The sequence below is a fragment of the Carassius auratus genome, chromosome 9 (assembly GCF_003368295.1).
Source record: "Carassius auratus strain Wakin chromosome 9, ASM336829v1, whole genome shotgun sequence".
In the NCBI taxonomy this organism is placed as follows: domain Eukaryota; kingdom Metazoa; phylum Chordata; class Actinopteri; order Cypriniformes; family Cyprinidae; genus Carassius; species Carassius auratus.
In genome coordinates, this window is record NC_039251.1 from 13,822,430 (window position 1) to 13,846,152 (window position 23,723).

The 23,723-nt window shown below is 36.2% G+C and overlaps 1 protein-coding gene across 1 annotated transcript; it reads left to right on the plus strand.

Moving 5' to 3' along the window:
- The first annotated feature begins 13,213 nt into the window (after positions 1-13,213).
- Positions 13,214-22,978, plus strand: LOC113108039 (coagulation factor IX-like). Its single transcript, XM_026270867.1, has 10 exons — positions 13,214-13,302; positions 14,056-14,203; positions 14,345-14,513; positions 14,593-14,853; positions 14,983-15,127; positions 20,410-20,490; positions 21,613-21,760; positions 21,890-22,052; positions 22,132-22,392; positions 22,467-22,978. Exons 1-10 carry the CDS (start codon positions 13,257-13,259, stop codon positions 22,623-22,625), a joined length of 1,581 nt encoding a protein of 526 aa, XP_026126652.1. The 5' UTR covers positions 13,214-13,256; the 3' UTR covers positions 22,626-22,978.
- Positions 22,979-23,723: the final 745 nt, after the last annotated feature.

The window sequence follows — 23,723 nt, forward strand, 5'->3', positions numbered from 1 at the left end:
CTAATATATTTAAAGTATGAGGGCAAAATGTCTACCTTCATTCTGTTAATCTAACAAAATATACATTTAAAAATATTTTAATTATATATATATATATATGTATGTATTTAAACAGACATGAAACCACACACACAAGAAGAAGAAGAAGAAGAAGAAGAAGGAAGAAGAAGAAGAAAAATTGAGCTTTTTCTGAATATTCTAATATGTGTTATTTTTTTATGGGGACACACATTAAAGTTACAGAGTAGCCTACCGAAGGAGTAGCAACCCAGAGTCCTTTGCTCCATAGGATAGATATACAGCCCCACTCACCTTAAAACTCTAGCTGTGTCCTTGTCATATTATGGTTAAGCAGACAAATCTTTTTGGTAAGCTCTTGTGTGTGTGTTTGTAAGCCTATGCATCCATACTTATAATATTGTCTGTTTTGACCTGAACAGTGACTGACATGCATTGGTATGATGCCAAAGATGTGTGTGTGTGTTGTATAAATGCATAGCATCTCTTGGAGTGCATGAACATGATCTCAGAATGAAGCTGGCACCATCTGTCTGTGGGACCCACAATGCTATGGCACAGTGGCAGGACGTCCCGAAACGCCATTCACATACACACACAAACAGGGTTAAATGGGCAATACACAGATGTCTGTCAGACTTTGGGTTTCTTAATTGGATAACCTCTAATTTATCACTAACACTGAACATGATGTTCTGAGGACTGAGAGGAGAGGATGAAGCCATGAATGAGACTTCAGTTAATGTTAATTAATGATCAATTGTTTATATTATAAAAAACAACAACAACAAAGCTATTTAAATAGTCAATAATTATAATTAGAGGTTTTACACTTAAACAAATCATGATGATAGAATGTTACTTAGTGGGATTGTTGCACATAGAAATATATCTATATCTCAGAAATGGTTGTGAATCAAATGTGCAGTTAAACAAATAGTTGTTTTTAAGCAGTGTTTTCCCCACATTATTATTAATCCTCTTCTTCTTCTTCTTCTTTTTTATTAACTGCATTTCTTTTCCTGAGAAATAATGGTGTGTTCCTTCTATACAAACTACACAAATCTGCTGCAATGTCGCCATCTGTTGGTTAGTTTAAGTAGGCGTTTCATTGTCGGTCGATGTCTCTGTGTTTGACACTTTTGTCTGACACTGTTTTTTTTTTTATCTGCGACGACGGTAAATGGGCTCATTATGTTTTTAGTTTCATTGGTTTGTACATTAATTCATAAATTGAAAAAGAGACTCAGTGTCAGTTTGGACGATACCACCGTTTTTTTTTATAAATGTATTATACACGTCGCATTGCTGCAGTAATTCAGAAAAGAAGCCCAAACTAAGTATTGAGTGCTCAAGAGTCGAGAGGCATTTATTTGTCATTTGCATAGTTAACACTGGGGAAAACTGGACATTGAAATGCTTGTGACGAGGCTCAGACACACAGTGACAATAACAAGACATAAGACATAGACGTACATGGAGAGCACTGAGATTGAGTGACTACAGTGCCCTTAGACAGAAAGACATAGACAGAGCAGTATATACAAATAAGTGGAAGTAACAGGTACAATAGAGGTAATCAGTGTTTAGAATATATAGAGTACATAAGAAGTCCTGAGGTAGTATTATGATTACTGAGGTAGAACTGTGTCTAAAAATGTCTTTGTAGTGTGACATAGAGCTATATGTAGGAAAATTAAAGTGGCAGTGCAGATGCAATAAATAAACTTAAGAGCAGCACACATTCAGATGTATTCCTGAGTAGAGCAATGTCCAAAAGTCATTGTAGAGTGTCATTGTATAAGTGAAACATTAAGGAGTATATATTTTTTTTTTTAAAAAAGTGGCAGTGCAAGGCAAGTACAATGAAGTAAACATAAGAGCAGCATGTATTCCGGTTTTTAGATGGAGGAAAGCTGATTGTTAAGTAGTCTTATGGCTTGAAGATAGAAGCTGTTCTTCAGTCTGGTTGTCCGTGAACGGATGGATCAGAAACGCCTGCCAGATGGCAGTGTGGCAAACAGGTGATGAGCAGGATGAGTGCGGTCCTTGATGATGCTGAGAGCCTTTCTCAAGCAGCGAGTCTGATAGATGTCCTGTAAGGCTGGGAGTTTGTGTCCAATGATGAGCTCTGCTGTTCTCACCACTCGCTGAAGAGCTTTGCGGTCCAAGGAAGAGCAGTTACCGTACCACACAGTGATGCAGCTGGTCAGAATGCTCTCTATAGTGCAGCGGTAGAAGTTTGACATGATGTTAGAGGAGATGCCAAACCTCTTCAGTCTCCGCAGGAAGTAGAGACGCTGACGGGCTGTTCTCACTATGGTCTCTGAGTGAAGGCTCCAGGAAAGATCCTCAGAGATGTTAATGCCAAGGAACTTGTAGCTCTTAACTGTCTCTACTATCTCTCCGTTGATGTGAATGGGAACGTGACCCTCTCTCTGTGACTTCCTGTAGTCCACAATCATCTCCTTGGTCTTGCTGACGTTTAGAGAGAGATTGTTATCAGCACACCATGTTGTGAGTGCATTAACCTCGTCTCTGTATAGGATGTCTCATCGCCATTAGTGATGAGTCCTAAGATAGTTGTATCGTCAGCAAATTTGATGATGGTGTTGGAGCTATGCTTAGCAGAGCAGTCATAAGTGAACAGGGAGTACAAGAGAGGACTGAGTACACAACCCTGTGGGGCACCAGTGCTGAGTATAAGTGAGGAGGATGTGTGATTGCCAATCCTGACCACCTGGGGTCTGCCGGTCAGGAAGTCCAGGACCCAGTTACATAAGTGACTGTTAAGACCCAGATCTTTCAGTTTGGCTATAAGTTTGGTAGGGATGATGGTGTTAAATGCAGAGCTGTAATCAACAAGCAGCATCCGCACATAGGTATCTCTTCCCTCCAAGTGTTCCAGGGCAGAGTGTATGGCCATTGCAATGGCGTCATCAGTGGATCTGTTTGAGCGGTAAGCAAATTGTAATGGGTCCAATGTGTCAGGCAGAGAGGAGCAGATGTGGGATTTGACTAGTCGTTCAAAGCACTTTATGATGACTGATGTTAATGCTTCAGGGCGGTAGTCGTTCAGGCAGGAGACGGTTGTTTTCTTGGGAACAGGGATGACGGTGGTTTGCTTGAAGCATGTGGGGATCACTGTAAGTCTCAAGGAGAGGTTGAAGTGCTGTACATGCTCATACTTTTCATGGTCTTACTTTTCAGTTGGCCAAGATTTCTTCAAGTAATTTTCAAATTTTTTGAGATACTGAATTTGGAATTTTCCTTAGTTGTAAGTTATAATCATCACAATTAAAAGAAACAAACATTTTAAATATATCGGTCTGTGTGTAATGACTGAATATAATATTCAAGTTTAACTTTTTGAATGGAATTAGTGAAATAAAAAAAACTTTTTGATTATATTCTAATTATATGGCCAGCACCTGTGTGTGTGTGTGTGTGTCTCTCTCTCTCTCTCTCTCTCTCTCTCTATATATATATATAGACACACACACACACACACACACACACACATATATATATATATATGGTTCGAACCCCACAAAGCTTCATACATAAACTATCACCTATCAAACTAATCATTGGGTCCGAACCTGTAACTTAATTCATAAAGTATCCAAACTGCATCAAATAGCTCTACTAAAAAAAAAAATATTGTGAATAGAGACTATTATGTAAAGTAAGGTCTGTCACCGTTACAGATTAATGTTAAATCAATAAAATAATAAGTGCGATGTGTCATCTTCATGTGCAACTTTCACACACTCTTTGCAAGTGTAACCAACAAGGTGTTGATGACTCAAAACTTAAGCGTCACGTTGCCCACAACAACAGGAACTGCCCAGCACTTGAACCTACACGTTACTCTCGACCTACACATGCAAAAGTCAAAAAAACTTTTTCACAGCAAGCTAGCTGCTTGTTCTCTGTTTTTTTTTTAATGAATCTAATAGCAATGATGTCCTTTACTCAATCTTTATCAACCCGTTACCCGTGAATCACTTTTCTCTGTGGGTCATAAACGGTAGAAAAGTATCTTCTCTATACTCTTTATTTCAGGTGACTTACGAGGTCCAAGTTTTCTTTTTTTTTTTTCTTTTTTTCTCATCTACAAAATCAGTTAATTGTTATAAATCAAACCAAAATCGTGCATTAATTTGAGAGATAGAGAGAATTATTAAAAAAGTATGAAAATATTATTTGATTGTATTTGGGGGGAAAATAGAAACAAAATAGGCTATATAAAAATATTAAATTAAAATATGAAAGGGCATTTTTTCAAAAAATAATAAAAATAATGATAATTTAATCACATAACCACATCACATATTTTAAAATAAGGTTGAAATGACCACTGTAATGGCAATTTTCATTGCTTTCTTGGTAAGCTCGTGTGTATGTGTGTGAGCGAGAGCCTGTATATCCATACTTATGCTTGTAATATTGTCTGTTTTGACCTGAACAGTGACTGACAAACATGCATAGCATCTCTTAAGTGGAGGGCATGAACATGATCTCAGAATGATATACTAAAAAGATAACTTTATTAGGGAGTGAAATTGTGATTTGAGGTGGAAACAACTGTTGCACAGTCATTAAAAAAAAAAAAATATTTTCACAAAATGTTTAATTTATTTTCTTCATTGTTTGAATCACCACAGTTCTACACGTTTTTATTTTAAACATGATATTTGTAATGGATTGTCTGCATGGATTGTCTGCACATTTAGGGTGTACTCACACTAGCCAGTTTGAACCATGCCCAAATGCGTTTGACCACCAAAGCACGGTTCGTTTGACTAGTGTGAGTGCTCCGAAACGTGCCCGGGCGTGGCTCGATTAGCTTGGAAGAGGTGGGCCAGGGCACGGTTCAGTTGGACTCGGGCGCAGTTAACATGCAGTGTGAGCGCTAACCGTGCAGGAGCCAGTAGTGATGGCCGATTCGTGAACGAATCGTTCAATTTAACCGGTTCTTCTTAGTGAACCGGTTGAACCAGTTCACCAAATCGAACTGAATCGTTTGAAACGGTTCACGTCTCCAATAAGCATAAATCCACAAATTACTTAAGCTGTTAACTTTTTTAACGTGACTGACACTCCCTCTGAGTCAGAATAAACCAATATCCCGGGGTAATCCATTTACTCAAACAGTACACTGAATGAAATGCTGTGAAGACCGAACTGAAGATGAACACCGAGCCGAGCCAGATAATGAACGAACACGCCCACTGCTGGAGCAGTTCTCGTTCTCGAGTCAAGAACCGGTTGCTTCGGTGTTCGGATCACCAGTACACTCAACCGAGAATCGTTTCTGTCGGACGCGTCCGAATTGAGAACCGATGAACTGATGATACTGCGCATGCGTGTAATTTTGTAAGTATTTTGTTAAACATCGGAAAGTGTGATAAAGTAACTATATTTTATTTTGATTTTTTTTTATTATTTTTTTTAGATTAATGTTTCCAATCTGTATTTTGTATATAATGTATAGGCCAAATGGGTTTTCAGGGAAGTTGGACAATAATTAAGACTCTAAAGACTCTTATGTTTAATAGGAATAAGGGATGATTTATGAGATATCTGTACTGTATTTATAGTTAATGATGACATTCACAAATTGAGTTTGTAGTAAACAGAACATGAACACGAGTAGAGCAGCTGATGACACTGAACTGCAGCACGTGCCGGTTAGAGCGATTCTCGTTCTCGAGTCAAGAACCGGTTGCATCGGTTTTCGGATCATCAGTACACTCAACCGAGAATCGTTTCTGTCGGACGCGTCCGAATTGAGAACCGATGAACTGATGATACTGCGCATGCGCGATTCAGCGTGAAGCCAACTGACTCACAGTATGTCTCTGAACCGAAGGGATTCTTTTGGTGATTGATTCTGATTCTGTACTAGTAGTTATGAGCGGGTATTTTGAGGGCTTGGATGAAGGGCAATCTGGCGAAACGTAAGTTAATTTAATAACAAATACATCGCAATGGATTATGTTTAGTAAGTGGATCATGGTTTCTGCACTGATGACACCTAATTTATTTACTTTATATCTTCAAAACTTAAATCCTCATATGCACATTATTGCTGTTACTGTATTTAGGTGTTGTTTGCAAAATTCAAATGTAAACTTTTCATGATTATGAGGTTTTAACTGACTAAAGTTATGATTACTGACTTTATATATTTGAATGTTTGATAGACGTGACGCCATTACGTCATCGCCAATGACGTCATTACGTCGAGCGTGAAAGAACTGATGAACCGGTTTTTTCAACCGGTTTATTGAATCGAACCGTCCGAAAGAACCGGTTCGCGGAAAAGAATCGAACTTCCCATCACTAGGAGCCAGGGGGCAAGGAACTCGACCGGAAGTTGAAGTCGGGTGGGGGCTGCCAACTTTACATCTGAGGCGTTTAAAGACTCCGTTTGTCCATTATTTATTTCTAAAGATACACGACAATGTATAAAGGGCTCCATTACCTTCTATGTTACATTATGGCCCCGTATAAACAGTTTTTGTAAAAAATAGGCTAACGATTGCATCATAACCACTCGTCTCACTGTCGCATTACCGTACAGACAGGAGGAGAAGCTCGCAGGCAATTAACTTAATATGGCGTACTGGCGTTACATTTTAAAATACTATACAAAATAATTAATCAGAATACTTACTCCTGCTCACTCACGACAAAGAACTCCCTGCTCAAGCTCGCCGTCTCTGCAAGATTAACGATGGCAGTTTGCACGCACAGCTACTAGAAGATTTACATCTGTCAGACAGGTTGCTGACGTCGTCAAGCTTCGTTTGAGTCTGCGCGTCAGAAACGGAAGTGCTAAAAAACGCGAAAAATGGGCTTCACTTGTCTCAATTGAGTTCCAATGGGGTCGCTGTGTCCATTTCTTTTACTGTCTATGGCAGGAGCACGGAAAAGGACGCGTTGCGTCACGGTTTTGCGACGCTCCAAAACAAACATGGCAGGGAAAGGGTCGCTTTGGTCTACGGCAGAGGTGCAAAACGCATAAAAACTAAAAACTGCAAAGTCCTTGCTGCACTTCATCAGCTGGTACCTTGCAAACATCCTCATACGAGCAGCACGATTACATGAAAATTTTCGCGCCACTAAGGCGACACATCTGTTTAACAACAGGCTGTGAGAGGGCTGTGGACCAAACGACACAAAATTATCCACAAAGAAAACAGAGCGATGGACTCCATTGTGGTCAGAGAGCGCCGCTCTTCCTGTTTATCCCGAAACCGTCGCACCATAATGACGTAAGCGTGCTCCGGCACGAAGGCTGAAACCCTATATGTGAGTGCAGGCCAGAGGGGAGTGGGGAGGGGGGACAATCGTACTCGGGCCCGGTTCATGGCAACCGTGCCTAGTGTGAGTACACCCTTAAACGCAAGTCATGGACTAGCTAAAACAATACAAATCTAATATTCAATAAAGACATAGTAAAATGTATCAGAGACTGTTTTAATGTGATCTTCATGGACCAGAGAACCAAAGTAGGAGTGATGCTAGTAACAAATGACTTGCTTCTTGCATGCGTCAGACCAAGGCTGCATCTCATTGTTAGTTTTACTTGATCTTAGTGCCTTTGTTCAACATCACAGATCATGACATACTCATAAATCAATTACAAAACTATATAATAACATAACTTTGTTTATTTAAATGGGGAGTCATCTCATTTATCGCCAGTAAAATATGGAGAGCCACAAGAATCTGTCCTAGGTCCTCTTCTATTTTCAATATACATGTTGCCCCTTGGTAATATTATTATCAGAGTTTGTTAAAAGTTAAAAAGATTGAATGACCAATGATTTTCTCCTATTAAATTCGGATAAGACAGAGATTTTACTTATTGGACCTAAAAAACAGTACACAGAATCTCGTAGATTACCATTTGAAACTAGACAGATAGCAAAGTCCACTAAAGTGAAGATTAAAATCTAGATTAAAAACACATCTCTTTGGCCAAGCAATTTTGCATTTATATCTGAACAAATGTGCATTATTATTCTTTAGCTTGGGACAAACTAATGGATTTTACTTGGTTGAAACAGCAACTATGCTGATTATGTCTTTGTATGTTTCTCTATATTGCCACGGTATTGACATCCCGCAGTCACACTAGGATTTACACAAGCTCCAGTCTGGATCCAGAACACCTGAGGAGAGATGATGCCAACCTCTCAGAGAACCTCAGATGATGTTAACCATTAAACAATATACAGAACTACCAAATTTTGCTATAAGTGTGATTGCATCATATAATAATTGCTGTTAATAGTGTTCATCGTTTGTTTGATTACATTGATTGATCTTTAATTGATTTTTCCATATATTTTCATAGACTGACAGTAACAACTGATAAGCTACAATTAAATATTTTAGAAACTTAATTTTCTGTAAGGTTGATTTGCAATGATTTGTATCGTAAAAAATGCTATACAAATAAGCTTGAATTGAATTGAATTGATGCTGCAGGGCAAAGCAGTGTAAACAACACAGTTGGTAGTGGATCAGTTAGTAAGTCCTTCCCAGACTCAGAAAAAGCTAAAACTGAGCAGCAGGGACCAGAAAAGGTTCCAAGAGAAGATCAAAGAAAGAGGAAAGTCAGAGTTCGGAGAGTTGTATAATTCTTCCTCATCTCTTAAGATCCGGAAACAGTATTATTGTCAGTCCTTTACAGGTCTGTATATTGCATGTTCATTTTCCGCTTTAAAGCTATGCTAGGTAAAGCTGTATAAACATAAACAAAGCAATATAAACATCCAAACATAAATCAAAATGTACTGACTGCACCTTTTAGTGGATTTCCATTATATAACATGCAAATAGAGACCATATTATGTATTCATCTGTCTACAGACAGGCAACCCCATTCTAAAGATTGTGAGAAATGTGCCTTGGGAGTTTGGAGAAGTTGTGCCTGGCTATGTTTTAGGGTGGACTACTTGATCTCTTTTACTCAGGTTGGTTTTGGGGTATATGTACAGTACAAGAAAGAAGATGTATTACATCGGCTTGAAAATCTAATCATTTCTACTACTGTTGTCAGTGTTTCGTGTTGGATGCGCCTCAAAATGTACACAATGAAAACTTATTATTTGTCTGATGCCAGAACCAGCCCCAGATTTGTATATTAAAGCTTATGAAATTACCACTAGGTTTAGCCAGCTCTACACTACCCTTTATCTGCTTACAACTTGAATGTGTGAGCTTTTTTATTATCAAAAGAATTACTAAATGTCTGTGCAGATATTTTCAATGCCAAGAAACCATAAATAATACTTTATTAATACTTATTTATTAAGACACCTAACCCCAGCTGCTCCCGACGAGCTGGATGGCACCTTGAATGGCAGACACTGCAGTCGGTGTGTGAATGTGTGTATGAATGGGTGAATGTGAGTCAAATTGTAAAGCGCTTTGGATGGCCATGTGGTCTGTTGAAAGTGCTGTATAAATGCAGTCCATTTACCATTAATATTTAATTCAAGGAAATACTGAGTGTTAAAATATAGAAATGTTAATGCAAGCATGTGTATGTGCACTTGAATGTGCGAATGGAATCCTCTCAGTTAGTCAGGTGTGAAACCACATCATCCTGTGTTTGCAAAGAAAATTAGTAAGAATTCAAGGTAGCAAGCTTGTTGTGACTGACAATCATGATTGGCATGACAATAGCTAGGACCGTGGACAGACCATGGGAAAACTTTTTTTTTTTTTTTTTGGTTACATCTTAATGACAAATAAAAAACACAAAATAATAGTCTCAAAAGCTTTAGATTTATTCACTATTACTAGTTATAATAATAATTTAGTTAGATTTTTTATTTTATTTTTATAGCTATACTGTTTAGGTTTATAAGCTAATTTGTATTATTTGGTTAAGACATTTAGTATGTCATTGAGAAGAGGGAAAGGTAAAGCAATGTATTTTTGCCAAACTATTTTTAAATATAATTTGATATAATTATGTCCAACACAATTCCAGTCAAAATAGGAGATTATAAGAAACTATAGCCATACTGTCACTATAGCATATCCAAGATGTAGTCAGAAGCTCTTTTTAATACCTCTCTGGTGATGCATGTGCTCTTCTCTGTCCTCCGCACCGTGAAGATGTGCTGTTTTATTTCAAAAACTGATAGCAGATGGAGTATTCTGACGACAACTTTCATACCTTTTATGGACCTTGACACTGTTATTTACTTGGCAGTCTGTGGGACAAGCCTCCAGGTTTTCATCCAAAATATCTTAAATTGTGTTCCGAAGATGAACTGAGCTTTTATGGGGTGAATAATGACAAAATTTTCATTTTGGGGTGGAGTAACCCTTTAAGAGACTTCTTTCCAGTCAGTCAATCAATTCAATATACCTAAAATGTTTAATTGTTTGTTCTTTTATGTTAATGCCATTTTAACTCTTCAGTCTTTTGAGGGCATCATTATTTGTCCGAGATATTTGAATATCTGAGATCAGAGGGTGCAAAAAAAATCGAAATACTGAGAAAATTTACTTTAACGTTTTCCAAATGAGTTCTTAGCAATATTACTAATCAAAAATTACATTTTGATATATTTACAGTAGGAAATTTACTAAATATAATAATGGAACATGATCTTTACTTAAATATAGTTTAATTTTGACCCATACTATACTTTTTTGGCTATTGCTAAAAATATACCTCAGCAACTTAAGACTGGTTTTGTGTTACAGGGTATTATTATTGCTCATGAATTGTAACAGTAAGTGTATTTGACACTTTAAATGACCATAGTTACGCAGTGGTTTAGTTATGTGTCTTAATTTCCTTTCCTGTTTGTGGTTCATTTAGGTAAGAAGTCTTTATGACTTTTGCTTCAGCCACTCATAAAGACCAAGAAGGAAGGCTGATAAAGCCAAACTGCTTTTTATTAAATCACAAACTGTCTTCAAACAGTTGGTGCATAGAATAAGAATCTGGGGCCATATATCACAAGGTCTTCTGAAGGCTTCACAGCCTTGATGATTCACAGCCTTGGCCTATGATGATCTCTTCCTTTAATAGGAACATAAACAGCTATAAATGCAGTGGTTTATTTATACATTTTGGTATAATGTATAACTAGCCTAATGTGTAACTAGCCTTTGTAATTCTGTAAATTCAGTCTGACTTATAGGATGAGGCAAAGTTAAGAGGCAAAGATTTTGGTCAAAAAAAAAAAATTGTGTTTAGTGAAAAATTAAACAAATTCCAATTATGTATAACAGTAAATGTATGTTATGCTATTTTAGAGTTTAAATGGAGATTCTGTTATAACTCCATGATTCTTATTGCAACTGAAACAAGACCTGTAGAAAACACCTGTTGTAAATGGTTGTCAAAAATGGTGGAAACTTAAGAACAGACTCAAATGATACGTCAGTATAAGACTACGTGGGCAAACTGACTCTTGAGTATGAATGTGTTCGTGGGCCAAAAGATCAAGGCCATCACAACTGCCACAGTAAACTACAGCACAGCCTTGATCTCACAACTGACTGACACCCAGCTGGGAGGTTTTACTACAGACAGTGATAACTAGAATCTAATCTAACTCAAAAATGAGAGTTCTGTTATTTCCAAACCTGTAAGACCTTCATTCATCTTCAGAGCACAAATTACGATATTTTTGATAGAATTCTAGGGTTTTTTTTCTGACCTTGCATAGACAGTAATGCAACTACTATGTTCAAGGCCCAGAAAGGTAGGAAGGACATCAATAAAATTGTTCATGTAACATCAGATATTCAACTGTAATGTTACGAAGCTGCAAGAATACTTTTTTGTGTGTGCAAAGAACCTGCCATCTTTATAATTCTGTCATTGCTCAGCTCGGCTAATGTCCGTCCTGTGCATTGAGCACTCTCTCATCCCCATCATGAGTAGACACACTCTTACTAATGATTGGATACAAGTTTGTTTTGGTACTCTGCCCAACTCGGCCCAAGTTTTCTAAAGCATTTTTCAAAAAATAATTTCTTGAATGTTAAAGAGGGGGTGAAATGCTATTTCATGCATACTGAGTTTTTTACACTGTTAAAGAGTTGGATTCCCATGCTAAACATGGACAAAGTTTAAAAAATTAAGTTGTACGTTTGAAGGAGTATTTTTGTTCCAAAAATACTCCTTCCGGTTTGTCACAAGTTTCGGAAAGTTTTTTTCGAGTATGGGTCTGTGTGACATTCGATGGAGCGGAATTTCCTTATATGGGTTCACTGATCAGAGCGAGAAAAGCCTACTCACGCTCGTGATTCTTTAGCTCCGCCCACACATCACGCCTCCAGCGGCTCGTGTTTTTCCGAAAAAAATCGGCACAGACTATTTTTCTCATAAATATAATAAAACTAAAGACTTTTTGGAGATATGAAGGATGCAGTACTACTCTATAGGTACTCAAGATTAACAGGAGATTGAGTGAAAATGAGCATTTCACCCCCCCTTTAAAGGTTCTTCCTACTAATAAAAAAGCTTTTAGTCTTTGTAACAATGTACTGTCATAATCCTCTACAGTGATCACCACTAATATAACTTTGACATTAAATGTTTTCACAGTCAGACCTCCAATTACTTAGAAGTTGTTATGGGAGCTCACGATATTAGCCAGAACAAGGACAGCCAGCAGATTATTCAAGAAGACAAGTATATCAGACACCATAAGTATGAGAACGATAACAAGGAAATGTGATATCAAAGGTATTATTGGTGCTCAAATTGGGTGGATCTTATTTTTTTGTTTATTTGTTTTTACAAAACTCATAGAGATTTTCACTCACTAATATGTTACAGCTGAAGACCAAAGCTATGCGTAATGAGTTTGTGGATGTTTTTGAGCTACCTAAGAACACTGAGAATATTCCTGCTCATGTGGAATGCTCCATTGCTGGCTGGGGGATAAAAAAAACCCAGAGGACGAGCATCAGATGTTCTGCAGGAAGTCAGCCTCAAACTGCAGTTCAGCCTCGAGTGTAAAAACAAATGGAAACAACAATTTAACTCTGAGAAAATACTATTTAATTACGCTTTGTTCCTTTGAAGTAGCTGTTTGTTGGATAATGGCTACTTGTTATTTTACACATATTTGTGGTTTGAGGTAAGAGTGGGAGGAGTTACACATCCTAGAAAGTGGGTTTGAGTAGTATTTTTGAAGTATATTTACAATTACTGCTTAAACACAGGCTGTTGCACCATGGTTCTGTATTCTTTTCTTCTTCTCCTTGGTATCTCTTTGGCTGGTAAGATATCACTTATTCATTTCTTTTCCTGAATTTATATTGTTACACTGCCTGATAATTGTAGCAAAATACAGTGTGAATACTGAAATGCATTCTGAGCCAAATGTGCAGAAAATGGTGATTTAAATGTCTTTTATCTTTCTTAAATGCATTGACACTTACACTTAAGAGGTTTGAATTGCATTTTCATTAAATACCCTGCGATCAGTGTAGACCAGTCAACTTGGATTTGAAAATCCATTCCAAGCCGATCACGCCCCCAGCCTGTCAGTCATTATATCAAGGCTGGGCTCGGCAACAAGACGCACAATAGATCAATATCCCCCATTAACCAAACGCTTTTCTCCTGCCTCTACATCTCTCTCGTTTTACACTCTGATTGATGCACATAAGCAAACAAACAGTGCAATTCTACACTTATTTACTTGCCACCTTAAACCATGGCCACATCGGACGTGACAGTTGTAACTTATAATGGATTCAATACTGTTGTTTGTCACGCTTCTCACGTCCGTAGTAGACACGGTGTTGCCTTCCTCTCTGCAGATCCCTCAGTCTGTGTTATGAGAACTGTTACCAGTTCTGGTTGACCTAATTAATGCAGTCTAACATTACTTTAATGGATTTGAATAATAGAAATGTGCTAGTGTGTTATGTGTAAGTGACGTTAAAGAGATGGGTCTTTAATTATGTCCCTTCTTCATTCAGTGCCTAATTTAATACTATGAGAATTACTCATCTTTTTTATTGCAGGTGGGATGGAGAGTGGTATTATTGGAGGAAAAGAGGCTAAACGTAATTCCAGGCCATACATGGCATCTATTCAAAATAATAAATGTCACACATGTGGAGGGATGCTGATCAGAGAGGATTATGTTCTGACAGCGGCCCACTGTCTGAAGTGAGTATGTCTCTGGCTTCATTATTATTGATGATTATTATTAATATTTATATCATTAATATATATGAATATTATTTAGTTATTTAAACACTTTACAACAAAAAAACACAACTACACACTTTTTATTTATTATTTCCGCAGTCTCGATGTTAACTCAGATCTGGACAACATTGAGGTTGTTCTGGGAGCTCACAGCATCAACAAGGTGGAGAAGAACCAGCAGAGAATCCCAGTGATGGAATACATCAAACATCCTTTGTATAAAAAGAACAACAAGCAGGACTTAAGCTATGATATCATGTTACTAAAGGTATTTTTAGCTTCACCTGCTATAATTCTATATTTTGCGCTTTGTCTGCTCTCTAGACATTATATAATGTTATTTGCAGCTGAAGAACAATGCCAAGCTGAATAAATTTGTGAAAGTTATTCATCTTCCTAAGAAAAATAAAAAAACACCAGCTAATGTTAAATGCTCCATTGCTGGTTGGGGGTTAAAATCCCCAAAAGGAAATGAGGCATCAGATGTGATGCAGGAAGTCAAGCTTAAACTGGAGGAGAACTCAAAATGTAAAGAAATGTGGCAGCATTACTTCAACCCTGAGATAATGATCTGCAGTGTTTCAGATGGAAAACATGCTTTTTGTAAGGTATTATATTATATTATATTATATTATATTATATTATATTATATTATATTATATTATATTATATTATATTATATTATATTATATTATATTATATTATATTAATATATTTCTTTCCTTCTTATTCATTAGGGGGATTCGGGAAGTCCTCTTATCTGCAAAACTATACCACAAGGACTTGCTTCATATACCTTTGATGGTAACTGTACAAATACAGTATATCCTCAAGTTTATACAAAAATCTCATACTTCCTCCCTTGGATTAAAAAGATTATTGGCTAAATAACGATGAATAAATAAATTAAATGAATAAATGCATTTGATCAATCAATAAATACATTTGGATTTTATATTAAAGGTGATTTTTTTTTTTTTTTTTTTCACTTTCAGATTTTTTGTTCATCTGCGTCTGCTAATTACTTGTTCCTGCTGCAGTAGTCAAGATCTTAGTGCATTTGGTTTTAGACAGTTTGAGATTAATATTAACATGTGATTACTCTTAGATTATGTAAAATATTAATTAATTGAAACCCATATAAATAAAATTCACTGCAGTATTTGTTAAGACATTAGAAGGCCGAATGTAGATCACAAATGAAACATTAATTCATAAATAAATATTATTTATAATCTTTTGTTATATATAGGGTCCATATATGTGCCGTCATAGCTGCAAGGGCCAGCCAGATAGGAGATTCAGTTCAACAGTGTAAACACGTAGCTTGATTACAGTTTTACATACTTCACACTTTCACACTTTTTGCTTTTTAATGGGCAAACTAGTTTTAAATAATGATTTGATACTCATCAAATTAGTCTATTACTGCGAAAACTTTTTTGTTGCTCATGTAATTTAATAGTGACCTTGTGAAGCCTGGGGTTGATAATGTAATAAATTTAAATAAAAAAATCACTGTTTGTGATAAAAAAAATATATGAAAAAAATATACAAAATATGTTTCAAATTTGAGAAAGTTACATGAGCTCCATTTTTGTCCTTTGTAGATGAAACATTTCCAGCTAATGTGACTGTTGCTCACTAAATAACGAGGAGAAAGTGCATCAAGGATGCTGCAGGAAATCGCTCTCTATTTGCTGCTCTCCTCAGAATGTAGAATCATGTAGCAGTAAAACTTCAGTTCAGAAATATACATCTGGTTACAGAATTATGGCACCACTGGACTTCGGAACAGTGGAAACATGTTCTGTGGAGTGACATCCCGCTTCTCTCTTGGGCAGTCAGTTACCTGGAGTTATGCCAACTGTAAAGTTTGATGGAGGAATGATAATGGTATGAGGCTGTTTTTTGACAAAAACGGACCTGAGCCATATTGCGTGTTGCAGTGTTTCATAAGCCTTTGTATTTATATAGTCTTAGGTTCATACCTAAGGATTCCACTTCCGAAGTCTATTACACTATTACAAGTACTTGCTGCTTTGCTGCCTCTAGTGTCCATTTTTGTTGGAAACTGCAGTGATAATACTACATATGTTGCGTCTTGCAAAATTTTTTTCCACAGGTACGTTTTCATCATGAGATCACGTAACGTTAGCTTAACCAACACCTCAGGGATGAACTGGAGATTGCTACCCAGGCCTTCTTGTTCAACATTAGTCCCTGACCTTACAAATGCTTTACTGGAGGAGTGGGCAAAATTTCCACAAGAATCTCACCCCTCAACAATAATCACTTCAACTGTTTGATTCAGTGGAGGCTTGTGGGTTTTAAAATAGAGGAGACACTAACTTTATTGGTCTGGTGATCCCTGCCGATTGCTATTATTAATATTTGCTTAACCACTTTAAAATGGTTTTCTGGCAACTTTTAGTCAGAAAATGTAAAGAAAAGGACACACATACAGCAAGATAATATAATTTCACTTACTCCATAAAATTCTGGGTTAAAAGAGAGCTGCCTGTTGTGCTATTTAATAAAGCCAGCTGCTGTTGCCTGTATCCAGCTTAGGCATGTTCTCCCTTTATTTTTTATTTGTGTATATATATACTTTTTGAATGACAGCTTGGCAAATCTGTTGGCAATCAAATATTAAATATATCGCAACTTACAATAAGTACTTGGTACATTATCAGTACAGCGTAAGACATTCAAATTAATAGCCAGTAATTTATGTCTCTATGATGACTGGTTGATACAGAAGGGAGACTAGTAGTTGTAGTTGTAATTACATACAGCAGATTCGGCACATTCGTAAAAGAAAAGCAGCGCTTTCCAACTTCAATAACATGTTATGGCATTACATCTATGAAATATAAAATAAAAATGCACATTCAGAGACATGAACTGAAATGAATTGTGAATTTTAGAACAATTAGACCTTCTTGTGCCATCCAAGTGGCAATATTTGCTCATCCCCACAGCCATATAAAGAGAGAAAGTGCTTTATTTTGCAGTAAAAAACAAACAGGTTTTTCTACCATTTAAAAATCAATAATGTATTCATAACTATCAAATACATGATATAACTGGCATAATAAAAAAATGATGAATAAATATTTTAAAATATATAATGAAAACAGTGTTCCCCTGAAGTTGTCTCACTGGTGTTACCATTTAACAAGAATTATTTATTTTGAAATAAAAATCACACTGATGACATCAATTGACTTCCTCCTTCCTATTTTCTTAATATCAATGAAAAAAAGGCCCATGTTAAAGGGATAGATCACTTTGAAATTAAATTGTGGTATGTTTTAGCTTACCTGAAGAGAATCCAAGATTTAGATGTCTTTATTTCCGCAGTACTTTCAATTTTGATATTATTAGGTCAAACCGTTCTTGTCTGTCAAGCATATAATGGAGGTCTATGGTCACCACCTCTAAGAGCATGCACAGAGATGTCCAAATTAAACAATTCCCCATCGTAAGTACATGTTGATGACTTAAGACATGAAACGAGCGGTTTGTGTGAGAAACCTCTTATACACAACCACGTCCAAGTGATCTGAGGGCATGCGCGCTTCCTGGTGTGTGACGTGGCTTAGTCTGCGTAAGCGCCGAAAAGTGCCAGAAGTGATCTCTTGCATGTGTACGTCACTCATTGTTTACCGTTTACCACACGATATGTCACCAATCACTTCTGGTGCTTTCCGCACTTGGGCAGACTAAGCCAGAGAGCGCGCACACGTCACATCAGGAAGCACTCGCGCCCTCAGATCAGTTGGACGTGGTTGTGTACAAGAGGTAAAAACGATATAAATACTGTTCGTTTTCTTACACACACCGCTCGTTTCGTGTCTTAGGTCATCAATGTGTACTTACGATGGGGAATTGTTTAATTTGGACATCTCTGTGCATTCTCTTTGAGTTGGTAACCATAGACCTCCATTATATGAGTCACAGACAAGAACGGTGTGACCTAAAAATATCAAAATTAAACTACTTTGTAAACAAAGACACCTACATCTTGATTGCCCTTGAAGTAAGCTAAAACAGACAAAATTTTATTTGACAGTGAACTATCCCTTTATGTCTACTGTTTCTTTTCTGTTATTAGAAATGTTCTCATTTAACTAAATTTTATAATTTTTTATAGCCTAATTTTTATATACCAGTTAGCATCACTGGTATTAACGATTTATTGTTAAGGAATTGTAAAAAAAAAAACAATTTAATGGGTATATCGTGATTGACAACATATGGTTTGATACCTTACAGCAGACATTTTGTAAAATGCATTTTTCAAGAAAATTGTTACTGTCACTGGTATTACCTTCCTTTTGGATAACAATTGTGAAGATCAGTAAATCAGGTCTTATGTGTGTCACCTATTAATTTTTAGTCATTGTGCTGTGATACTGTGCTGTTTTTTTTTCTTTCACAATAAATAAATAAAACATAATCTCCTTATTTTTTGCATTTTAATTTTCAGATTGTTCTGTAACACTGACTATATGTGCTGAAAAAAAAAATGAGAAAAAAAATATTTAAAATCTTTTAAAGGGGGGGTGAAATGCTATTTCATGCATACTGAGTTTTTTACACTGTTAAAGAGTTGGATTCCCATGCTAAACATGGACAAAGTTTCAAAAATTAAGTTGTACGTTTGAAGGAGTATTTTTGTTCCAAAAAAACCTCTTCCAGTTTGTCACAAGTTTCGGAAAGTTTTTTTCAAGTATGGCTCTGTGTGAAGTTAGATGGAGCGGAATTTCCTTATATGGGTCCTAAAGCACTTCTGCCGGAAGAGCGCGCGCTCCCGTATAGCAGAGCACTGAGAGGCTGAGCACAGCCTGATCAGAGCGAGAGCGTCGCGAAAAGTCACAAAAGAAGTGTGTTTTTGGTTGCCACTAGGCAAGACTTGTCTCGTGTTTTTCCGGGAAAAATCGGTACAGACTATCTTTCTCTTATAAATATAATAAAAATAAAGACTTTTTGGAGTTATGAAGGATGCAGTACTACTCTATAGGTACTCAAGATTAACAGGATATTGAGTGAAAACGAGCATTTCACCCCCCCTTTAATATTGATAAATAAGGTAACACCAATGACAAAAAAAAATGGTACATGTGGTCTTGAAATAAATTAATTGCACTAAAATGTTTTGCCATACCAAAAGTGGACGTTTCTGTAGAATGACCCATTAATAAATGCCAGTAAATACTCTGTACCTTTCTGGTGTGCACTTTCATATGTGACAAAATAGTCTCGGACCTATATACTGGCCTACTCTGTCACATATCAAACCAAACCTCAGTGAGGTTCAAATCCTGTTCATGTTCCACTCCTGATAACATCAGGGTTTAGAGAGTGTTATTGTAGTTGGAGGTTAAAGAGGTTAAGCATCATTCCAGACCATACATGGCATCTGAGACAACATAAGTGGATGATTACATACTGACTTTGGCTCACTGTTTGAAGTATGTCCATGCATCTCACTAAAACAATTGTGATAGAGACAAACAAATAAAGTTAATTTTTTTTTTATCAGGCGTATACTATTTAAATTCAAAGCCAAAAATGAAAGCAGTTGTAGAACTTTGGTCCTCCAGAACATTGTTCCTTTTTGATGTTGAAAGTTATAGATTAGCAAACATATGCACCATTACATACCTGTATATTAATAATATATTGAGACGTATAATGTATATTTGGGATCCCTGTTGGCCCTATTTTTTTTTTTTCATCAAAAAACTTTTTGATGTAACACACTGTTTGTTTGTTTGTTTGTTTTTTGGTTCCCACATCATTGACCGCAAATAAAATAGTACGTTGATCAGTTATTGTGTATTCTCTACAGGACACCAAATCTTCAACTCTACAAATATTTTTTAAGCATGAGATTTGGAATTAAGGCACTTCTTTATTTCATTTCTTCTCTGATAGCAACACTGAGTACATAATTGAGTACAGAATTAAACTTAATGCTTCTTTACTTGTTTGGGTGACACCTCATTGTTAATCAGTCTACTGCTGCCCCCTTGGTTTTAGCAGTTACTTTTATACACACATTTATGGTTTTTGGTAAGAGTGGGAGGAGATACCACTTGTGAGTGCAGAGAGTGGGTCTGAGTAATAATAATAACTTGCACACATAATGCTTAAACTCAGAGTGTACTTCTCAGTCAACAGCTGCACCATGTTTCCTTACATGTTTCTTCTCCTCATTGGTCTCCCTTTGGCTGGTAAGATGTTAATCATTTTGTTCTTTCTGAATTTGCATTGTGCATTGTTTCCCCCAAAACATTATTTGAAAGCTAGAATATGATTTAAATAAAAATTAGTAGAATTGGAAATTTTTAAAATATAGTCACGAGTGGAAATAATTGGGGTCCAAGCACCAACGGTCCATGTGGATGATTAGGCATTGCAATGGAAATGTATATTTTATGATGTTATTTGTTTTTTACACATTTATTTTAAATTTTAACTGATAGGTAGGGTTTGATGAAACAGGATACAGCAACACACTGATGTCACAAGGGACAGCTAACTTTCAAAAGAAATCACCCCGTTATTGTCAGACTGAAAAAGAGAGAGAAAAAAAACACTGTAAACATTTTTTATATCATGAGATATGTGATCAGAAGATACAGTATGTGGCTCTTGCTTAACATTTACACTTATATGTGCATGTCTCAGGTCAATTTCTGGTTAGATATAAAAAATCATCTGCAGCTAAAAAAAAAAAAAACAATAATAATAATTACCACTAGTCCCTTTTTAGTCTATATATTTCTATGTGACCTTCTTTATTTGTGTTGAAACTATTGTTCAATGATTTGTAAAACTGAAACTACTAACCAAGTAAACACCCTAATACATATATTTTCAGCTTAAAAGAATTCACAGCTTTTGTCTATTTGTACATTGATAAAATATAAAACTGTTTAAGTTTTACATGGTTTAACAACCAGATGTTGATTGGTACTTGCAAGCAAGCACAAATTATATATATATATATATATATATATATACACACACACACACACAATAATATAGCAATACTGTGGTGCAAAAATACTGCACAGAACAAATTTTCAAATCACTAAACAGCAGACAAAGTAAATCAATTAATATCTGGTGCTTCCAAATGGGTGCAGAATATTATGAAACTTGGTGTGTGTCCTCAGAATGTCCCTTTGTGTCAAGTTTCAAGTTTTTGTTGGGTCTGACTCAAGGATTCAGTGAAAGAAAATAAATCCATATACCTTGAAGGCAGAAAAAAAGGAAGAAAAATCTGTACAAACATGGGTTCCAGCACCTTCAATAATCTGGTAATGGTGTGAGTTTGGCTTTTGTCACAGGTGGCATGGACAGTAGTATTATTGGAGGGAAAGAGGCTATACCTTTTTCCAGGCCATACATGGCATCAGTTCAGAGTGTTAAATATCACATATGTGGAGGGATGCTGATCAGAGAGAATTATGTTCTGACAGCGGCCCACTGTTTGAAGTGAGTATGTCTCTGGATGCATTATTTATGATGCTTTTAAAAATTATATTTTTATGTGTAAATATGTTTTATAGTTATTTAAATACATAAAGACCATTTTGTTATCCGTTTTTTTTTTCATGGTCGCAGAAACTTATCTATTAGAGGCAACATTGAGGTTGTTCTGGGAGCTCACATAATCAACAAGGCGGAGAGGAGCCAGCAGAGGATCCCAGTGATAAAACACATCCAACATCCTTTGTATGAAAAGAACAACGAGCAGGACTTAAGCTATGATATCATGTTACTAAAGGTATTTTTAGCTTCACCTGCTATAATTCTATATTTTGTGCTTTGTCTGCTCTCTAGAATTTATTTTCTGTAATTTGCAGTTGAAGAAGAAAGCCAAGCTGACTAGATTTGTGAATCTTACGCCCCTTCCTAAGAAAAATGAAAAAACACCAGCTAATGTTAAATGCTCCATTGCTGGTTGGGGGTTAAAATCCCCAAATGGAAACAAGGCATCAAATGTGATGCAGGAAGTCAAGCTTAAACTGGAGGAGAACTCAAAATGTGAAAGAATGTGGCAGCATTTCTTCAACCCTGAGATAATGATCTGCAGTGTTTCAGATGGAAAACATGCTTTTTGTGATGTATTATATTATATTATATTATATTATATTATATTATATTATATTATATTATAATCTTTCCATCTTTCCATTAGGGGGATTCCGGAAGTCCTCTTATCTGCAAAAAAATACCACAAGGACTTGCTTCATATACCATTAAGGGTGATTGTACAAATACGACATATCCTCAAGTTTATGCTAAAATCTCCTACTTCCTCCCCTGGATTAATAAAACAATGGAAATGAATGAATGAATAAATAAATACATATACATTTTTTATACATATATTAAATGTTATAGTTTTCTCTTTTAGACTTTTAACTCTTTTTTTAAAGGTTTTTATTCTGCACTGCCACTGTTAAAATCTCAGTATATGTATTTTTAGCCTGTTTAAGATGACTAAAATAATAATTGAATGATAAGAATTGATTTCTTTGAAGAATTAATTCATTTTCAATGAAACCCCTAGAAATAACTACCATATACATTAGACCATTAGAAGACCACATGTAGATAAAAAATAAACCAGTAATTCAGTAATAATAATTTCTTAGTATATAATCTATTTATAAATATATAGGTTTCAAATATGTGCCATAATATCTGCAAGGGCCAGTAAGATCAATCTTAATATGAAATTAGGAAAAGTGTTGATTCAACAGCAAAAACATTACTTTTTCTTTGCAGAGGTTTGTGTGTGCTTTTTTTTTTTTTTTTTGATACTTATCTGATTAGTCTCTTCCTGCAAAAACCTCTTTACTCTCAGAGTGAAAAGTCCCCCCTGAAGCTCTCTGTTTGTATGTAAGCCCAAGGTTCATGAGTTCACGTTTATATATAATTATCTTAAGTATGATAATCCATATTTGGTGTGCTATCCAAACTCGGGGAATGGCCCGAACCTAGAGTACCCCGCTCCCCGTATAGTAGTAAAATGAACTCGAAGAGAGGAGATGGGGTGGAGGAGGGATGCTGATGAACTGTCAATGGATAGAAGTCAGCTGTATTTATGCTGTGGTGTTGATTAACTTGATTTTGCTCCACGGGTGTTGATTAGGCTAAGTATCTGACGTGCTCCTCTCGAACCTTAATAAAACATCATTAAAAGGTATGAAGATTATTTGAGCCAAATTTGAGAACATTCTTAAGTTGTCAGTATGTCTATTCAGTCTGTCTTATCTAAAGTAGGACCTTTTGTGGGAAAGTTGTGGCCTTATGGTTAGAGTTTGACTCCTAATGTTGTGGGTTCGAGTCTCGGGCCGGCAATATCACGACTGAGTGCCCTTGAGCAAAACACTAAACCTCCATCTGGGTGTGTGTTCACGGTGTGTGTGTTCACTTTGGATGGGTTAAA

Bases quoted from the DNA above. Each gene is read 5' to 3' on its own strand.
- LOC113108039 (XM_026270867.1), top strand. From the start codon at position 13,257: ATGGTTCTGTATTCTTTTCTTCTTCTCCTTGGTATCTCTTTGGCTG. The intron at 14,854-14,982 runs GTATTATATTAT...CTTATTCATTAG, and splicing joins GAAAACATGCTTTTTGTAAG to GGGGATTCGGGAAGTCCTCT. The intron at 21,761-21,889 runs GTGAGTATGTCT...TCATGGTCGCAG, and splicing joins ACAGCGGCCCACTGTTTGAA to AAACTTATCTATTAGAGGCA.